Consider the following 20,439-nt stretch of genomic DNA (forward strand, 5'->3'; position numbering starts at 1 on the left):
AGGTCATATTTAGACCAATCAATTCTAACCCAAGCCCAAAAATTCGGTCGAATTAATCTTAATCTTAATCTAAATCTATTCTAACTTGATCTGATGAACAATCCGAACTTGCCCTATATGAATCAAAACATGATTTGAACAAGAAATAATACCAACACAAAATGAGCTGAACTTAGAATAATCATAACCTAAAATGATTTAACCCGTAAACTTAATTGGAAAAAAAACCTAAATTACTTAAAGTCAAAATGACTTAAAACGAAAATGATTTGAACCCAAAGCAGATGAGGGAATTTTAAAAATCCAAACAAACACTATCCATAGTCAATATTTTGCCTAATGATTGACAGTGCAACATTTCACTTAGCAAATGCTTTAAGAAGATAGATGGCACTAGAGATGCTTGAGAAAGGATTTGAAAATAGTGAGAATACTTTTTTCAACATTGAATGGAGAAGCAAAAAGGAGAGAATTTGAATTCAAGTCATAAAGATGATATTATTGGAAAAGGGCATAAACCGTAAAATAAATATGCAACTTTTTTCATTATAGGCTTAAAACTTTAAATATTTTAAAAAAATTAAATCACAATTTTATCATTTTAGGGTGCAAAATAAAATTTTACCATATATAATTTTATAATTTTAGAGGAGCTAAAACAAAAATTTCTCATTTTAAGGGGCGAGGGCAAGACAGTGTTTCGAGGTGTTTATAGGCTAGCCAAGTAAGTTCAAGCTAGACTCTTATACAACATACACATGCTCAAGCCTAACGTGGAATATATGCCTCAATTTTTATTTAAATTTATTTATATTTATAAATAGTTACCTCAATTTTGTTTATATTATTTTATTTTATTGAAATCTTAACACATTTTTTAATATTTATATTATATAAGTTACATAAAATATAAAAAGAACAGAAAATTAGCATAATACAAACCTGAAAATGAACAAGGTCGTGCCTTGAATATTAAAGTAAACGGCTTAATTTTTATTATCTAAGTCCATTTTTCGAATTTTTTTTGTCTAAATCTTTCCTAAGCTTGAGCCGATAATTAAACATATCTACTAGTGCTAGAAGTATATGATATTACACGAACTTTTAGATTTTTCTAAAAATAAATATCAAATTTATACATAAACTTTTTATTTAGTGTACAATGTAATCCATAAACTTTGATTTTGCACAATTATACATTTGAAATTTTAATTTTGATTTAATTATTCACGTGAAACTTTGATATTAATTCAATTATAAATTTAAATATATCTATATATTTTTATATTGGATAAATATAATTATTTGTATATAAAACGTAAAATGATTTTATATCGACAATAATAATTCTAATTCCACCAATTTTTTTCCACATGGAATAATTATTCAAGGATTAAAAATGTTTTTTTCTCTCCTACTTTGGACAATTATTTCTGGTTTTAAAAAAATTACACTTTACATTTAATTTTTGCCCCCTCAAAACCTACCAATCTTTTCTCCTATAATCACTACCACAACCAGATTTGAACTTTTAGCATTGTCTTCAATTTACAGTTATATGAAGAAATAAAAAGTTTAAAACAAACATGGTCTTACTACAAATTTAACCCCTAAATTATATCAATTTTCCTATTTAGGTACCTAAATTATATTTTTTTATCAAAAATAGTACTTAAACTATTAATTTGATCTTATTTTACCCAAAAAAATGATGCCAGCTGGTATCGTGTTTTGGGACAAAACAAGATGGAATTAATAGTTTAAATATCATTTTTGTTTAAAAAAAACTTTTGGGATAAGGCAACATTTAGTCCCCGAACTTGACATTTTTTCTCAATCAAGTTCTTAAACTTTTTTAAGTCTACATTAGTCTCTAAACTTGACAAATTGCTTTTTAAATTTTGGTCTTTGTGATGACGTGATACTCTAAGAATGTGTCGTATCATCACTTAATTTTTAGGTGATGAAATGGCACAATATCAAATGTCACATCCTCATATGGACCAAAATTGAAAAGAGTTGCCAAATTTCAAGACTAATCTGTACCATAAAAAAGTTTCCAAATTCAGCGACTAAATGTTGCTTCATCCCGAAATTTTAGGTACCTAAATGAGAAAAGTGATATAATTTGAGGGTCAATTTTGCAGTTAAGCCCCATATTTATTACCTAAAAGTGGATCAATTTTTTCACACAAGCAGAGCAGCATATAAAAGCTGGTTCCATGAATCAGGCAATCCAGGGAGACACCAATGGCTACAATCGTTCCCGGAATGATCCGCGCTGTAAGTGGAGGGATGAGCATCTTTTCTCAGCTGCGACAACGTCGTAATGTCAAGCAAGTAAACCGGTTTCCTCATCTTCCCAAGGATTGTGTTGACAATGGCGGCGGCCGGCGGGGAACCGACCGGGTATTTAGAGCCTGATAATGGCTGTAATTCTCCATTGCAGCTCCTTTTTGGTTGGTTCCATTCTCTGCCCCTGGTTTTTCATTCAACACAATCACCAAAATTTTGTAATTAGTTAACAAGGATAAAGATTTTATGTTAGAGGGTCAAAATAAAATAAAATTATAAAAATTTTGAAATTAAAATAAATTATTTTTAGTTATTTATAAATTATAAATTTTTAGTCTAAGTTTGAATATATTTCGATTTAAAATCGGCATTTTAGTAATTATTATACTACTTATATCGGGATAGGTCAAGTTTAGGTATTGGGATCAAGATGGGATCGAGGTGAGGAAAAAACCATTTGTCCCGCTTTGTTGACAATGCCATCTCTACAAGGCGGATTATTTTTTTGTCGACCTCTATATATCAAAACATAACTTGATTCCGACTCAATCTCGAACTAAATATTATTTTATATGTCTCGAACTTGATCCGAAAAATTAAAATTATACTCGACTCCGACCCAATATGTCATAATTTTAATTTTTATATTTTTTAATCAAAATAAAATAATAATTTTTTTGGTGATACTATTCATTTGTTTTTTTATGTATAATTATGCTAAAGCAAATAGTAATATATATTTTATTAATATTGAGATAAAAAGAGATTAATATTATATAAGGGTATTTTAATAATTATCCCAAATGGGTTTTTCTAAACTCAACCCCAACTTGATTTATTGAAAATATAGATCCACCCTTATCGATTGAGTAAAGTTGGAACTCGTCGAGTCCGAATTTTTTTTTGTCATCCCTACTCTCAGAATCTATTCTCTCTCTGTTCATAAAAAAAAATGAAAAACTTTACTAGAAAAATCAAGAAAAACAAAGCAGGGGATGGAACAATAACAGTTTTGGTCCCTCTCAATTATCAATAATTAAATTTAAACTTTTTTAAAATATATTTTTTAACAATCTCATTATAGGTTCTGATCATATCTGTTCTTTTTGACTCAATTCTTATAACCCCTCCTCAACCCATAAATAGAAAAATAATACACTTCAATATACTCAAACCTAGACTTGTTCATGGGTTAGACTATCTGGCTAGGCCTAAAGGTCTATTCAAATTTTGGAAGGGCTTGAGCAAAAATATTAGGTCCGAAAAATGGGCTTGGGTAAAAAAATTAGGCCCGTTTAAAATATGAGCTGGACTCGATTTTGAATATTCAAAGCCCGAGCCTAGCCTAACCCATCCCGCTTTAAGTTTGTAATACTTTATATTATGTAATTTAAAACACATTAAAAATAAACATATACTAAATATATAATACTACTCTAATGTAAATATTAAAATAATATTAAGATGATTATATAAAAATTTTAAAAATAATATGGACATGTCTAAAATAGGTTTGGGTTAATTTTTATAAATATGAACGAGTTTAGATAAAATTTTAAGTCCAGATTTTAATTTGAGTTGAATTTAAATAAATATAAAATATATTAATATCATGTTTAAACCCAACGTGACTTACGAATAACTCACATATTTCTGTATTTGACGTCACTCGTAACTTCATAAACTTATAAAACTATATATATACATATAAAGGTTTAAAATGGAACTCACTCGTAATGGGTGGGAGAAATGCCTTGAAAAAAGACCTTGGTCTTGGTAGTGTCAACGTTAGTGTCAACCCACTTAGCCCACGTGCTTAGCCCTTTGTAATATGCTAGAAGTCGGTTCATGTCCTTGTGTAATGCTGATCCATCTCTAATATAATCCCATCTATAGGCAAAAAAAAAAAAAAACCAAGTTTAATTATTATTATCATTATTATTTATTATTTAAAGGAAAAAAAAAAGAAAGATATCGTACGCTTGAGATTTGCCTTTGTGAGTCCACCAATGCCAGCTGTTGAAAATCAGAACGTCCATTCCTTTCCATGCTTTACCGCCATTGATAGAGTTTAGATGAAGCACTGCACCTACTTTTTCTCTAACTATATCCACTAAGTATGGTGTTCTATATACATATAGGGTCACTCCATATTGCTGCATATATAGGGAAGCCATGAAATTAATTTCTTTTAAGGAGAAAAAGTGCAATATTACCATTATACTTGTCCCTTAAACCTTTGCTCTTATATATATATGACAAAGGATTATACGAAACAGAGATTTGTTTTTTTTTATGGTGAAAATATTGATGTGATATTAAACTATTAAAAAAATAGTACAGATGATATAGCGTCACTGTTTCATATAATCATTTCCCGTTGTATTCATTAATCATTTGTCTACACAAGCGTTTTAGCTCTCAAAAATAGAAAAGTTATTGTTTAAATCACCCTTTAAAAATAAATTTTTTTGTTTAATATTTCGATTTATAAGTTAATATAAAATACAAATGACATGGCACATTGATATTGTGCCACATCATCATTTAAAATTTTAAAATTATAATTTTTAATAAAATTTTCAAACAACGACATGATATAATCTCATTATTTTATCTCATTACACCTTAATAAAATCTAATTTCAAGGACTAAATTGAAAGGAAAAGGACCAGCAAATTTTAAAGTTAATATGAACAAAAATTACAAAACCAATATGAAAAAATTATCGAATTCAGAGATTAAATATTACTGTTTTCCTGTATTTTTATTATTATTTACACTTATAAATTATCATGTCAAATATTATTTTTTTTTTGGCACAGTGTTTTCAAAACACATGCATAGCTAATTAATATTTGTTGAACTAGTTGCGTCTACGTCGTAGCTATTTAATGCCATTCAATTGGTTGCTTCTATTTTTCGCTTGGCATTAAATAATTAATTATTTATTAATGGATAATGTCGGATAATGTGAACTATATATAATATTACTACTACAACATTAATAATAATTAGGTAAATTATACTTAAGATCATTAAATTATCAAAAGTTTATATTTTAGTCATTTAATTTTAAAAAGTTATAAAGTAATTATTTAATATTCAAAAGTTTTTATTTAAGTCACTAATATGTTAAAATTTTGTTTTTTAAGTTTAGCGAGCGAACTTCAAACGTCAATTTGACAATCAATAGGGTAGATTAATACCCATCAGTTAGTGTTAGAGATTAGAGAAGAAAGTTATATGATTTCAATTCGTAGATTTGTGATGTTTAAAGTTGTTTCGTGAAAAAAAAATTATAAAAGAAAAGAGAAATAAGAGCTTCGAATTGGAACAAGCAATGCGAACACAAAAGACTATGCAACAATGATTTTAACGACCCAATAACTTGAATGAAAACTTTCAAATAATTCAATGGTCATTTTGTAAATTTTTGAAATCAAGTGACCAAAATATAAACTTATTAATAGTTTAATGACCTTAAATGCAATTTACCCAAATTAATTAATAATAATAATAACAGGTTGTCAGTTCACTTAAAAAGGCTGTCTGCAAGTGGCGCATGAGAATGATTCCTTTAAGAAACCATGCAATGAATTTAAGCTTTGATTTTCTCAATTTTGTTCTTCACATGCCAAAATAATAATAATAATAATAATAATAATAATAATAAGATACTGACAGAAAATAATATAAATAAAAAAATAAGATTTAAATTTTATGAAGAAAATTTTAGAGGTTGAAATTAAATGGTATATTTTTACGATCATAAAATATAATTTTTTATTTTAATAGTTTATATATTTTAATTTTTAAAGATTAAACTAATTTTTATCATTTTGAGAGATTAAAATATAATTTTACTATTATAAAGTTATAATTTTATAAATTATAAAGGATTTAAATAAAAAATCTATTTTAAGAAGAACAAATCCCTGCAAGCCTTCCTATATATAGAATAAATAAATAAATCTAAAATATAATAATAATCCAAAATTGGACACAAAGCTTTGCCCACTCTATATATAGTAATGTTCTTCCTTTGTAAATCATACATTTAAACAAGTTATGGAGCTTATTGGGGTTTCTCAGTTACCTTTATTTCTTTAATTGTATTTAATTTGTAATTAAATATTTTAAAATAATTAATATCTCTAAAATTTTCATGAAAAGGACAATCTAAAAGGTTTGATGAATGATTTATTTGCATATTTCTTAATTAATTTTACAAAATTAATAATAGTAAAAGTATTATGAAAGTCTTTGTATTAAGAATTAGATTTTGGAGAATAAAATTAAATTATATATTTTTACAAAAGTAAAAATATAATTTCACCATTTTAATAGCCTATATCTTTATAATTTTAAATAATTAAATTAAATTTTCATCATTTTTAAGAAAATTAAAGTGCAATTTTACTATTACTTATTTAAAATTTTATAATTTATAAAGGGTCTAAATGAAAAAACTATATTTTAAAGGGACCGAGGCCTTACTAGCCCCCTGGCTTGGCGGCTGAAATTAATCATTGTACATTAGAGTAAAAGAGCAAGAAGCAAATTAGTTTTTTTTTTAATTTTATCTATTTCTATTATTAAAATTTGACGTGGCATGTCATAGTAGCTCATATTCACGCAAAACCAATTTTTCATGATGGAAATAGGAGTGAAACCATGGGACCCCTAAAATGGAAAATTTTTTATTTAGGTTTTTGAAATTTTTAAAATTTTAAATTAATAAAGGTAAAATTGGCACTTTGCCCACCTTAAAATGATAAAAATTTGATTTAATCTTTAAAATTATAAAAATAAAAGCTATTAAAATGGTGAAATTATATTTTACTATCGTAAAATTACAATTTAATTTCACCCATAGATGGAAATAGATAAAAATTTTAACAAAATGATTGGATTGTTCTTAGATCTAATGTATAATGATTAATTTATTAATTTTTAATAAATATCGTAAAATATAATTTAACTCTTAATACTGAAAATTTTTATAATAGTTATACCTTTCCTACTATTAAAAATTTATATTAATCTCCCAAAGTTCGATGTTCGAGTTTGGATATTAACATTATCATCCCTAAGTTATAATGTAAGGTTTGATTGTGAAAAACACGAATGGTAAAAATAAATTATTTTATTTAAGAAAATGAAAAACATTTAAAAGAAAAAGAAAACTCACCTCAAAATTAACAAAAGACAAAGGGTCCCTTCTGACATACGTAGTCTTGGAATTGGGCACCGACGCATGAATCATACAAACCAACGATTCCCACATGTTCAAACTCAGTGAGTCACCCACAAACATTATTTTCTTTCCCCTCCATTTTCCCAGAAAACTCGCTCCATTAAATCTACCAAACCAAACACCAAACTATACTAAAAAATCCAAGCTCAAAAACCCAAAAAAATGGTTGTTTTATCAGTTCACATTACCTCGGCAAGCCACAAGCATCAGGTTTCCAAGCATATTTAAGATACTGTTTGTCAGGTCGGCCATGGCAATCAAATTCAGGATCTACAAAAGGACATTTAGAAGGAAGATAAAAAGGGTAAGAAGGATCGAAAACCCATTTCCCTTGAAACAAATTGCATCCCTTCATTAATAATCTACTCTCATTGTATTCACTTGCATTTGTTTCTTGAATGAAATCAAGAGAAGCTATAAAGAAGAAGAAGTAGAATAAGATTTGGGAATTGAAACCCATTTTTTGGGGGGGATTTTTCAGAGTTTCTTTTTTGGATATGAAGAGAATAAAATTTGGTGTAGACCCAGTGTTTATATAGAGTGGGAAAAGGGAGTAACAGCGGGTGTGGGGGTGACAGTAATAAAGGAGAAAGAGAGAAAAGGGCTGCTTTGTGGATTTATGGCAATTGGAAATTGAGATTTTATATTGTATCTTATGTATCTATTGATATGATTAGGAGAGAAATTTTTGGTGGGATTTTGTGCGTCAGTGGCTCAATCATAATTTTTTTCACAAAATTAAATTATATATTTTATGATAATTTTAATAATTTATATTTTATAATTTTAAATAATTAATTTAATTTTTATTATTTTTAAGATTAAAATATAATTTTATTATTATTAATTTAAAATTTTATAAATTATAAAATACTTAAATAAAAAATTTTCATTTTAAGGGTGCTAGAACCCCTGCCAACTCTGCCTGATTCCACCACCACTGTGTATAATATATAATTTTTTTGTTATTTAATTATGAAAAGTTGTAAAATGGCCAGGCAAATGATAGTACTTTTTAATTTTGGTATAATAGCAACTTTAACCTTCAACATTTATAAATTATATTAATATAGTCTTGATTCTAAAAATTTTAACCATCAACATTTACGTATTTTGTAATTTAGTTTTTTTTACAATTTTTTTATAACATTAATGGTTAATTTTAAAAGAACGAGAAAATGTGAAAATATTATATTTAATTAAATTTAATTGATAATTTTTTCACTTTTTAGATGAAAGAATCACAGAGAAAAGCACAATTGTAAAAAATAATAATAATCACACAACGTGTAAAATGTTGAGGGTTAAATTTTTTAGAATCAATACTAAAGTGACACAATATATAAATATTGAGAGTTAAAGTTGCTATTATGTCAATTTCTAAGGCTGACACATTATCTACTCGTTTGCCATTGAATGACTGGTGACCAAAAAAGACAAAATCGAATAGTTGAGTGACTACTAGTGTAATTTATCCAAAAATTAAGTACCTAAGTAAGAAAAGTAGTATAGTTTGAAGGCCGATATTTTTAGCCTTTGGGCTCCAATTAAATTTAAAGTTGAGCTGGGTTGAACTTCTAAACGAAGGACAAAGCTCTCACAACGTTTTTATTTTATCTACAACACTCAAACTTGAAACATTTTGTTAGACATCAAACTTCTTACCACTCGAACCAATAAACATTAATAATCTGAAGATTAAAATACTTAATTTCAAAATTAATCAAAAGCAATATAATCATTAAATACCAAAAAGTTTTGGATAAAAAAAGAAAGAAAGAAAGTTAGATTATTTTATTTGATGGCATGGACTGTTCTAAACTTCTTTTAAATACCATTGGCCTTCATGTCACAATGACTAATGCTAGTAATGTAATGCCATAAAAAGAAATCACAACTTTTTCTACTTTGAAACTACCAATATAATGATAGCTTAATTTAGACATAGATTTTATCTCAATATGGATAGTGCTGTTCAAATAAATACTGGGTTATCTATTGTAGGAGGCGTGATTCGGGATGAAATGGGAAAGTGGATACTAGGATATGATAGGTTAATTGGAGAAGTGTTTTGTCTTTGTTACTGAACTATTGGGACTCTTAGATAGTTTGACACTGCTTCAGAAGCAAGGATATGATCGGATAATCATTCGTTAGTTAGTCGGATCAAATATTTCACTCGTACTCCTTTGGAGATTTAGGAAATTTTAAAGAATGATAGAGCAATGGGCATTTTAACCCCGAGTACCCGTATGTAATTCCTTTGTTTTTAGTCTGTTTTCTACACCCCAAAAAAAGTATGAATTTGAGTAACTACAACCCTTTTTTAATAATCTCGAACTTTGATCTTCTTCGTATCAAATAATATATTAATTTGAGTTAAAATATGTTATAAGTCCATGTACTCTTAATAGACTTTTTAAATTTCAAAATTCAGGTCCAACTATTAACATTTTTAAATCCAAGTTCATTACAACATCACTTTTTTAGTTACGTTTCTACCAAGTGAGTTTTTTTTTTATCTCAAAATGTCACACCGACAAATTTAACAAAAAAAATTAATAATATTAACAATTGGACTTGAATTTTGAAATCTAAAAATAGAGAAAGAAAATTCTTAAAAATAAAAATTATGACATATTTTAAGATTTAATTTAACATGCAAAATCATATAGTTAGTACAAAATACTAATTGATCTAAAAAGTGATGATATTGACATTAATGATTCTTTGTTTTCAATTGCTTACAAAAGCAAATTCATGCCATTAGATAACATTATGGGTATATATATATATATATATATAAAAGTAGGTTTGGTTAAGTCACCTAGAAATGCATTTTGCTTTCATAAGAAGGTGAACTAAAATGAAAAGGACTAAATGTTTGATGGGTAGCTTGAGTTTTACACCATTATTTTAATGAGGTATCTCTTATTTAAATCCTAAAATTCAATTCAAATAATGTGACTTTAAATCTAATTCGATCCAATTTAATAATAAAAAGTCAATCAAGTTGACTTGAAATAATTTAGATTAGAAATGCTCTAAACTCAAAACAACATGAACAAGCAATCTTAAATGATTCAAATTCGAGGGGATCATAACCCGAGTTTATCTAATCGTAATGACCCAATTCGAAAAATCTAAGTCTTGACCTCAAACTGAAATGATCTGAAAAGTTTAGAGCTCGAATTGAACTGATTCAAAACTAACTCGATCTGTTTATTATCAGTGATATATGATTGACAAGAGATGACGAATCAAGAACATGCAAGTCATTGTCCTTTTTTAACTATAACAAAGTTGTGGATGAGACTAGCAAACAAATTAAAGAAAGCTCAATTTCAACTTATAAATTGGGTAATTCATTTCCTTTCATAGACTTTGGGGGGACCATATATGACCAATGTAATGGCCAAAGTCAACTTTGCTTTTAGAACAAAAACAAAAACTATATTAATGAGGATACAAAGGATAAGGGGTAAAATTAAATTATAAATTATTTTAGAAGATAAAAAAATAATTTTACCATTATATTAATTTAAAATTTTATATTTTTAAAAAGATTTTAGAAGTAATTTTACCATTTTAGAGGAGCAAGGTTCTTACTTGTCCATTGTATTCTCCACAGTTCATAACTAAAGATAGCAAAAAAACCCACCCACTTTGAGATGATTATCAAAATATCATTTTAAATATATGATAATAATTATCAAATCGAGGAACGGATGGTTGTTGAGGACGCTTGGAATGATGAGTAGCTTAGTGGAATTAAGGTTATTACATCAATTGTTGTGGCGAAGATGGGAGGTTCGTATCCGATATATTCTGAGGGATCAAAATGTGATTGCGGATCACATGGCTAAATGTGCTGATACAAAGGACTCTTTGCTCCGTTTACTTGCAGTTCTGTCAGTTTCGATTAGAGATTTGTTGGTCAAAGATCGTCATGGGTCTAGATCCTTTTAATTTATGAATTGGTTGTTGTAGCCGCATAGTGCTATCTCTTTTCTACCAAAAAAGAATGATAATAAATATTATATTAATAACTATTCTAGCATAATTATACCTAGAAAACAATTGATGTATCATTAAAAATAAATTAAAAATATTATTATTCAATTTTGATTAAAATATAAACAAAAATTTTAAAATTATGACATATCGAGTCAGATCAAAGTCGAGTATAATTTTAATTTTTTAAAGTTAATATTTAACATGTTTACTTTTGTCAATCAAATGTAATGTCATAAGAGGGCAATCTAATCCACATGCTAAGATGACCAAATTTAACAGAAAATACTAACAATGTTAATGAAATGAATGAGATTTTTAAATCAGAAAAGTAAGAGAACTTAGTTTTTAACATTTTAAGTATAGAGACTAAATTTCAAATTTCGTTAAAGTTTAGGGACTAACAACATATTCTGACCAACATTCAAAAACAAATGTCGCTAATAATAATATTTAGGGATTTGACGGGTTGGGATTTGCTTTTTTTTTTATCCAACCTGATATTTATATTTGATAAAAGTTATATATTTTGGTATTTAAATGTAACGACGCTAACTGTTTAGTGTTTAATTCGGGTTTTATTTAATTGTTAATATTATTAGGTTTCAATTTTTCATGATTTTGTTAATATAATAATTTTAGTGTTAATTGTGAATTTATTTAATTTTATATTTAATTTGCCAAATATAGTCTAATGGATCGTTTTAATTCAGGTTTTAGGGTCAATTTGATGAAAATTCATAATTTCATCAAATCGACCCTAAAACCCGAATTAGACATTAAAAAATTAACACTGTTACGTTTAGGTACAAAAATGTATAACTTTTTTGTTAAATACAGGTACTACAATGAATAAAAACAATAACACAGGTACCAAATTAAGTATTAAGCTTTTTTTTTTTTTTACCGATATAATTGCAATTTGTAGAGTAGCTGCCATTGTTGTTGTTATCATCAAGTGATTGTCCCATTCGTGGAAAAACGTCAGTATCACAATCACTATTTCACGGCGGCCTAACCAATGGAAAAAAAAGGAGGCCCACCACCCACTTTGGCGGTTGAGTTGTGGCTGGCGGCTGAGCTGTTAAACGGCGGCCTCTCTATTTATTAAAACCTCGCCTGGGCCTAGCGGGGACACACGACGGTCTTTGTTTTAAAAAGAAGTGATGGCGTCGCGTTGTGAAGGTAGGTCAGCTGTCGAATTAGGCGAAGTCAATTTCATCAACTTCTTTTTTATAGAGTTTATAATAATTTATTTTAATAATTGACTCAAATCATTTTGATTTTAAAAGTGTTCATGGATTAATCGAATTTATATATAACATTAAGAATTCTAACATAAATTTGTTCATGAGTCGAGTTATTTAATCTGATCTGAAGGTCTACTCGAGGGTAAATTTGAGTAAAAATATAAGTCTGAATTTGAAAAAATGTAGGCCCAAATTTGCCCCCAAAAAAAACTATCGTTGTTTTTTTTACTATTTTGTTATCATTTCGTTATTACATTGCTATTATTTTATTGTTATTATTTAGATATTATATAACTCTTATTTTATTATTAATTTTGCTACTATTTCAATCGTATTTGCTTGCAAAGTTGCACTTATCTTAATTTTATTTAAGTATTTTTTTAATTTTTTTTTATTTGATGAGAAACATTTATTTTAATATTTTTAGTGTATTTGATGTATTATAGTTTTGAAAAATTTATATAAAAAATTTAACACGATTTCAGACACATTTTTCGGGCCAAGCCTAAAAAAAGGCCTAACTTTTTACCTAACTCGGTCCGAATTCATAGACAACTCTAATATATAGATGTAGGCGAATTTAGTGGGCTAGTAGGGACTAGCAGGAGCTTTAACATCCCCTAAATTTAAGTTTTAAATTTTTTATTTTTATGTTATAATTAATGTTTAAAAAACATAATTTTGTGATTTCCCTAAAGTTTTCCAAAGTTTAATTTCTTTTGTAGAATTTAGAATTTTTATGATAAATTTAGAAACATTTTTAGTTTAATTCGATAAATTAATAGAAAATAGTATCTAAATATTAATTTGATAAAACAAAGTCTAATAATTACAATATTTATATATAAACGTCATCTAAATATCAATTAGGTAAAAATAAACTTAAATAATTATAATATCTAATACAAATTGAGCATTTAACTTACTTTGTTTTCCTTAAATTTTGGAAATCAAGATTATCTCGAATTTAAAAATATCTTGTTAAAAAGTAAATCCGACCCATTCGAACATGTATATTTTTAAAAAAAAATATCCCAACCCCTTTTATCAATAATTCTACCTTCACCCCTGCATAGTTTACTTATGGATGTACACAGGGACAAAACTAGAAATTTTTTCTGGGAGGTTGAGATCGAGTTACATATTTTTATGAGAATTAAAATGCAATTTCACCATTGTATCAGTATATATCTTTATAGTTTGTAGGAGGGATAATATAAAATTTGGCCCTTGAACTTGGCAATTGACAACTAGGTTCACTTTGGTACCTATATTTTGACAACATTTTGAGATTCATGGAAATAAAAATAAAGGGGTTGAATTTCAAATATACAAAAAGTATAAGGACTTAGAGGATATTTAATTCAAAAAGAAAAGGTTGAAAACTATGAAGATACACTGCCAAAAGCCATTTTAGCCAGTTTATCAATGCTCAACATTACATATTTGGTTTCTAAAAGAAGGAATGTAAGAAGCACTTTCAAAGTTTTCATAAATATTGCAAATTGCAAACATTGGGTCCCTCAATATTATTACTTCACAGTAAAAGTAGTCAAAAAGAGAAAAGGAAACAAGATGTTTTGAAATTGTAGGGACCTTTCTATAATTTTTATTCTTCCACGTTTTCTTGCTCTTTCAATCCTAAACTATAAAAAAAAGCAACTCCCCATTTTGATTTCTTTTAGCTTGACTCCACATTCCAAGTTCCCAATCAAAAATCTACTTTTTTTTAGGTATTTTGCTATATGATAATCATGTATTGGTTTCGATTAAATCTGGAATTGAGTTAGGCTAGACTTCAAAACCGAGATAGGGGCGAATTCAAGAGTGCAGGTAGTAGCCTTAGTCTCCCTTTGGTTCAAATGGCTAATTACCTTTTAGTCCTAAAAGTTTTATCGTTCAATTTAAGGTTTTTAAAATACAATATTCATGTTTTCCCCGTTCCCGAGAACTTTGAATTTTATTTCAGTCCCTAAACAAAAATTTTTGGCTTCACCCTTGGGAACAAAGCTTCCATAAGTTTGAACTCGAAACTTTACCTAAGGGAGAGAGCTTCTTACCTCTGAACTCAACATACCAACACCAAAAACCCAATTTTCTTTTAGTTAATTAACACTTAGGAATAAAAAAAAGTTAAATTGAATTACTCGGTTGAATAAACCGATGACTTGTTCGATCGAATGATATATATAAATAATGAAACGATTAGGTTGATCAAAATTAGTTCAATTGGTTGAACTACTAGAGAATGAGGGTTTGGAGTGGGTCTATCATAACATGATTACTTCTTTAGTTGCTATTTTCATAACCTGATCAGACTGGCCAATCAAACTAGTTGGAACAGTTGGACGACGGTTGAATCGATTTTTTCTGATTGTTCATAATTTATTCAATTGAACCGATCAAATTGAGAACTGGTAGTTGGGCCGGTTCAACTATCGATTCGATTCTGAAAATTACCTTGCCTTTAGTAGCATCTATTTTTACTCAAATTAGGGTCTGACTTGAATGCATCCTAATGTAGGGGCGAAGCCAGAAAATTCTTTTAGGGGGGGCCGGATGAAATTCTAATTTTTTATAGTTTATATCTTTATAATTTGTAAATGATTAAATTGAATTTTTATAATTTTAAAGGGATCAAAGTGCAATTTTACCTTTACTAATTTAAATTTTTTAAAAAATTTTAGATTCAAAAATAATAATTTTACATTTTAGAGGGGGTGGGGCCCATGCCAGCCCCCCTGGCTTCGCCCCTGTCCTAATGAAAGATTGACGAATCAAAAATATTAATGAGATTAAATCTAATGTGATAGTTGTCCTTAATAATATTGTGACGATGCCATCGGTGGCACGGGATGTTAAGATGTGGGGTATAACATAATTAATGTATATATATTTTTTAAATTCAAGGGATTAATGCATTAAATTAAATATATATATATATATAATTAAATAATTGTTTTTTATCTATGTCTACAGGAAATTATGGATTTTTCTAATATATTTTTAAGGCTAAAATATGTGGTTAGTTGTTGTAATTTGATAAAATTTGAGATTTAGTCCTTGTACCGCGTATTTTTTTTTATTTGAAAATCTTAGTTCAATCGTTAAAATCATAAACATTTTCCGTCAAATTTTATCAATTTAGAATTTTGATTAGCCTCTCCTCATATGACAAGGCATATGATTAACTAAAAATAAACATGACAGAATCTTTTTTAGGGGGGTCGAATTTGAATTATAAATTTTTGAAAGCTAATAATTTTTTCCGTCATTATTAACGTAAAATTTTACAACTTTTCAAGGGTTTGAACTATAAAATTTTCATTCTTGGAGAGGACACAATTGAATTATAAATTTCAGAAGGGGTCAAATATAATTTTACCATTAAATTAACTTAAAACTTTGTTATTTCTAAACGGGTTAAAAAGTTAACAGATTTTGACAAAAACCACCAATGACGATAATGATTGAATTAAGATTTTCAAATCGAAAAAGTAAGATGATTGAATTTTTAACTTTTAAAGTACAAGAATTAATTTTTAAAATTATCTATAAACCCTTAAACTCCAATTAATTAAATGGGATAATGTTACAGTTCTTTTTTTTTTGTAAATAATCTCATTATAGGTTCTGATTATATCTGCTATTTTTGACATAATGCCTAGAATTACTTATAGCCTATCCCCAACCTCCATAAATAAAAGGATAACGCGATTCAACGTACACATTTAAGCACACTCAAATTTACAATTTTCAAAGTCCAAATTTAATATAATAGTAACTATGTGAATCGAACTAGTACTCAATCTGTAATTTTCTTTTTCCTCTCGATGAAATTGGTGATAAAAATTATATAAAAGTTGGGTATGAATAAAAAATTATATATATGTATAAAAATTCAATCACAAAAATTTAGAAAATAAAGGGCAGACAAAGAGGGTCCCTAGTCTTGTCGGCAATGGAACAAATTTTTAATGAAATTCCTACAAATATATATATATATATAGTGCAAATCTAATTCAATATTAAATTACAAAATTTGTTAATCCAATTTATGGTTAATCATTGAAAATATGATTCTAAGTAACGGTCAAATTATAGTTTTAATCCTTCTATTATGTTAAATTACTAACACGGTTTAACACATGGTCAGATTTCAAAATTCAGATCCAATGACTAACACTGTCAATTTTTTTTTTTTGGTTAAACTGATTGGTGTCATATTTTAAAATTAAAAAAAAAATATTCACTTGGTAGCTGAGTAACTAAAAATATGACGTTGTGATGAACTTGAATTTAATAAAATAATTTTAACAGCTGGACATGAATTTTGAAATTTGGAAAGTAGATGGGTTAAATTCTAAATTTAAGAAGAGTATAAGGACTTATGCCATATTTTAACTAAAAAATATTATAAAAGTAGAAGGATTCAAATTAAAGTAAAGGGATTATATCCTAATTTAAATAATAATAGTTGGACTAAAACTATAATTAAACCTTTAAATTAATATGAATTTTTTTTTAAGCCCACACTTTTTGAACACTAAAGTGGCTTGAGTGTGGAACAACTATGAAAATCACTTTACCATGCTTGTATTTGTTGCTTATGCATGGAATTTTAAGATTCAAAAAGAAGAATTGAAATTTAATTCAAATTATTTATACAAACACTTTTTTTTAAAAATCATTTTCAACAAATTTAAATTTCAATATTTGCAATATTTTTTTATTTAAATATTTTTAACAAGTTTTGATCATATCTGCTTCTTTTGATACAAAACCTAAAACTACCCATAACCCCTCTCCAACCTGTAAATAAGAAGATAATGTGCTTTAGCGTACTTGAAGCTAAGTCCTCCTGCATTCATAGTAATTTAACAGCTAGTGATAGAAAAAAGCCGAATAGTTGAATGACCATTTTATAATTTTTTTTTATAATTAAATGACCAAAAATAGTTTGATGACTACCAATATAGTTTTTTTTTTAACAATCTCATTATAAGTTCCGATCGTATCTGTTCATTTTGACACAATGCCTAGAACTGCCCATAACCTCTCCTCAATCCATAAATAAGAGAATAATGCATTTCAACACACTCGAACCTACATTCTTTTACATGAATATTGTCGAACTAAGACTCAATCAAGTTTATTTAAATATTTATTATATATAGATAATATAAAAAAGAGTTGGTACCCTAAAGGTGGAGGTCCACTGAAAAAAGCTTTAAATTCAAAATGCTTATAGAGGGAGACATCATCCCTTCTGTTCTGCCCACATCTAACACATGGTTTAGGTACATTTTTTTTGTTTTCAGCTCACAATCATCATTACAACCTCTTTATATATTAAATATTTGTGAGATCCACTTGCTTTATTTCTAAAATAAAGTTTATATTTATTTTAATTTTAGATAGAAATTTTTTTAGATATAAATCTTAAAATTATACACTAATTACGTGTAATGTGTAATGTTATGTTCGAATTTTAATTTTGTGTAATTTTATATAAGAGATTTTGATTTGATTTAATATTTTTGTAAAGATCTAATATCATTGTGGATATAACACATTTTATATTTACATATTATATACACAATAATTTATAGTTATCCGATATAAAATAAATTAATGCATTTATTTCCTTAAATGTGTAGAATTAAATCATAATAAGAATAGTGTTATTTCGGGATTTACACGTGTTAGAAACTTCGAATTAAACAAAATAGTAATCATTGGTGTTAATAGAGAAGGAAGTTGGATACCGTAGAAAATTAAAAAGACTTGAATTGAGTGAAATTATTTGAGGTATTGACTAAATCGTAATAGTGTGAAAAGTGTTGTGACAAAAGTGTGAGAATTAAAAATAAGAATGACTAAATTGAAGTGTAGTGAGAAAGAGGAAGGACTAGAAGTGTAACTATACCATAAGAGTTTTGTGAAACAAAGATGAAATTGGAGAGGTTGATAAGGGGTAAAATGGTCTTTTTCAAAATAGATAATTATAAAAAAAAACCTTATATTTATTGGAAAATTACGAACCTTTAGATGATGCTGGAAATTGGGAATAATTTGTGGCTATAAAACTTGAAAAGATGATGGGTAGAATTTCTTTTTTTTTTATATAACATTTTAATATTTTGCTTATTAAATTAATCAGATATTTTGGTAGACGATGTAGAATATCACCATTTTTTTCTCCATCTTCATGTCATCTTCATGCATGTGTGAAGAGAACTTTTGTTTTTTTTTTCCAAATAAGTCCCCTCTACCATTTCCAACCACCTTGAGCTTAAAAACTTCAAATTCTTCCATGGATTTTTACTGAAATCAATAGAGCAATCTCATAGAAAGTTTAGTTTCTTGTAAAGTTAACTAGTGCTCGTACTGGAAGATAGAAAAGTGAAGTTAGGGTTTTGGGTAAAAGTTCAAGGTAAGGATGATAAAATTTCTTCAAGAATTTCATATTTATTTCATTAAAAGTGCATGGAAGTGATATGTGATTATGTTTTGACATTAAATCTTGTATACGTGTGACATGCTAATGAAGAGAAAGAGAAGAGAGGTGATCAACAAGGTCTTGATAAGAGGAAAGAAGTAGCAAAAGAGTGAAGGAAGAAGAAAGAGGCTCATCCAAACACTTGATTGTAAGTACTTCGAGAATTTTACTTTACCTAATGTAACCCCATTGTAAGTAATATTAAAACGGTTATATGTTTAATTTATATGTCAATATGTCAATATTATATATGAAAATTGATTAATGAGTAGTGAAAATATGAATTGAATTTTAATTACAAAGTGAATAGATTAAGTGTATTGCAATAGTAGTAAGAAAGGACTAGATTATAATGTGTACAAAGTAGACATGTGAGCTAAAATATTGATAAATAAGGTTCGAATGAAGTGTGATGTAATAGTGAATAAATGAAAAGTGATATTATAGTGGAGTTATAGAGTATAGTAAACTTTCATGTTAATAAGGATTAAATTGTAAAAAGTATAAAGTCTGAATTGTCTTTAATTGTTGATTGAATGTGATGAATTTAACGCCCATGTAGACAAGATGTGAACTAATAGGGTATAGATGACATGTCATTAGAAAATTTTTATGCACGCTAGTGATAGCGACATTTTAGTGCAATCTAGTGATTTTGTACTTCGGTGCAATTCTTTAACTTTACACTTCTGTGTAATATAGTGTATGCACATTTGTGCTAATGATTCAATGTTATTTCTGCATATCCTATGTGTAACGCCCCGTACCCGAGACCGTTACCGGAGTCGAACACGAGGTGTTAACGGACTTAATTCATTAATTAAACATTTCATACAATTCATTTTAAAATTTCGGACAAGTCGGCTAACGCATCATAGTCGCTTTAAAAATCATATCTCGAGTTACAAAACTTGAAATCCAATTCCTTAAATTTTCCTGAAACTAGACTCATATATATATCTACTAATTTTTTCTAGAATTTTGGTTGGGCCAATTAGTACAGTTTATTAGTTAAAGTCTCCCTGCTTGAGGTTCAACTACTCGACCTCTGTGTATTATGAAGATATCTCCTGTACAGAGCTTCAATGACTATGCCGTTTGTCTCTAATAAAACTAGA

At 27.5% G+C, this 20,439-nt stretch overlaps 1 protein-coding gene and 1 long non-coding RNA gene across 2 annotated transcripts; one reads left to right on the forward strand and one right to left on the reverse strand.

The window, feature by feature from the left end:
• Positions 1-1,327: 1,327 nt before the first annotated feature.
• LOC108482978 (protein trichome birefringence-like 38) lies at positions 1,328-8,189 on the reverse strand. The gene is made up of 5 exons (XM_017786117.2): positions 7,744-8,189; positions 7,490-7,661; positions 4,276-4,451; positions 4,027-4,185; positions 1,328-2,479 (listed from the first exon to the last, which is right to left on the reverse strand). The coding sequence occupies exons 1-5, from the start codon at positions 8,013-8,015 to the stop codon at positions 2,188-2,190; spliced, it is 1,071 nt and encodes a 356-aa protein (XP_017641606.1). The 5' UTR covers positions 8,016-8,189; the 3' UTR covers positions 1,328-2,187.
• A 10,761-nt stretch (positions 8,190-18,950) lies between these two features.
• Positions 18,951-19,623, forward strand: LOC128294168 (uncharacterized). The gene is made up of 2 exons (XR_008284444.1): positions 18,951-19,255; positions 19,373-19,623. It is a non-coding gene; the product is annotated as an uncharacterized LOC128294168 (long non-coding RNA).
• The last annotated feature ends 816 nt before the right edge of the window (positions 19,624-20,439 follow it).

The sequence above is a fragment of the Gossypium arboreum genome, chromosome 6 (genome assembly GCF_025698485.1).
Source record: "Gossypium arboreum isolate Shixiya-1 chromosome 6, ASM2569848v2, whole genome shotgun sequence".
Taxonomy (NCBI): Eukaryota; Viridiplantae; Streptophyta; class Magnoliopsida; order Malvales; family Malvaceae; genus Gossypium; species Gossypium arboreum.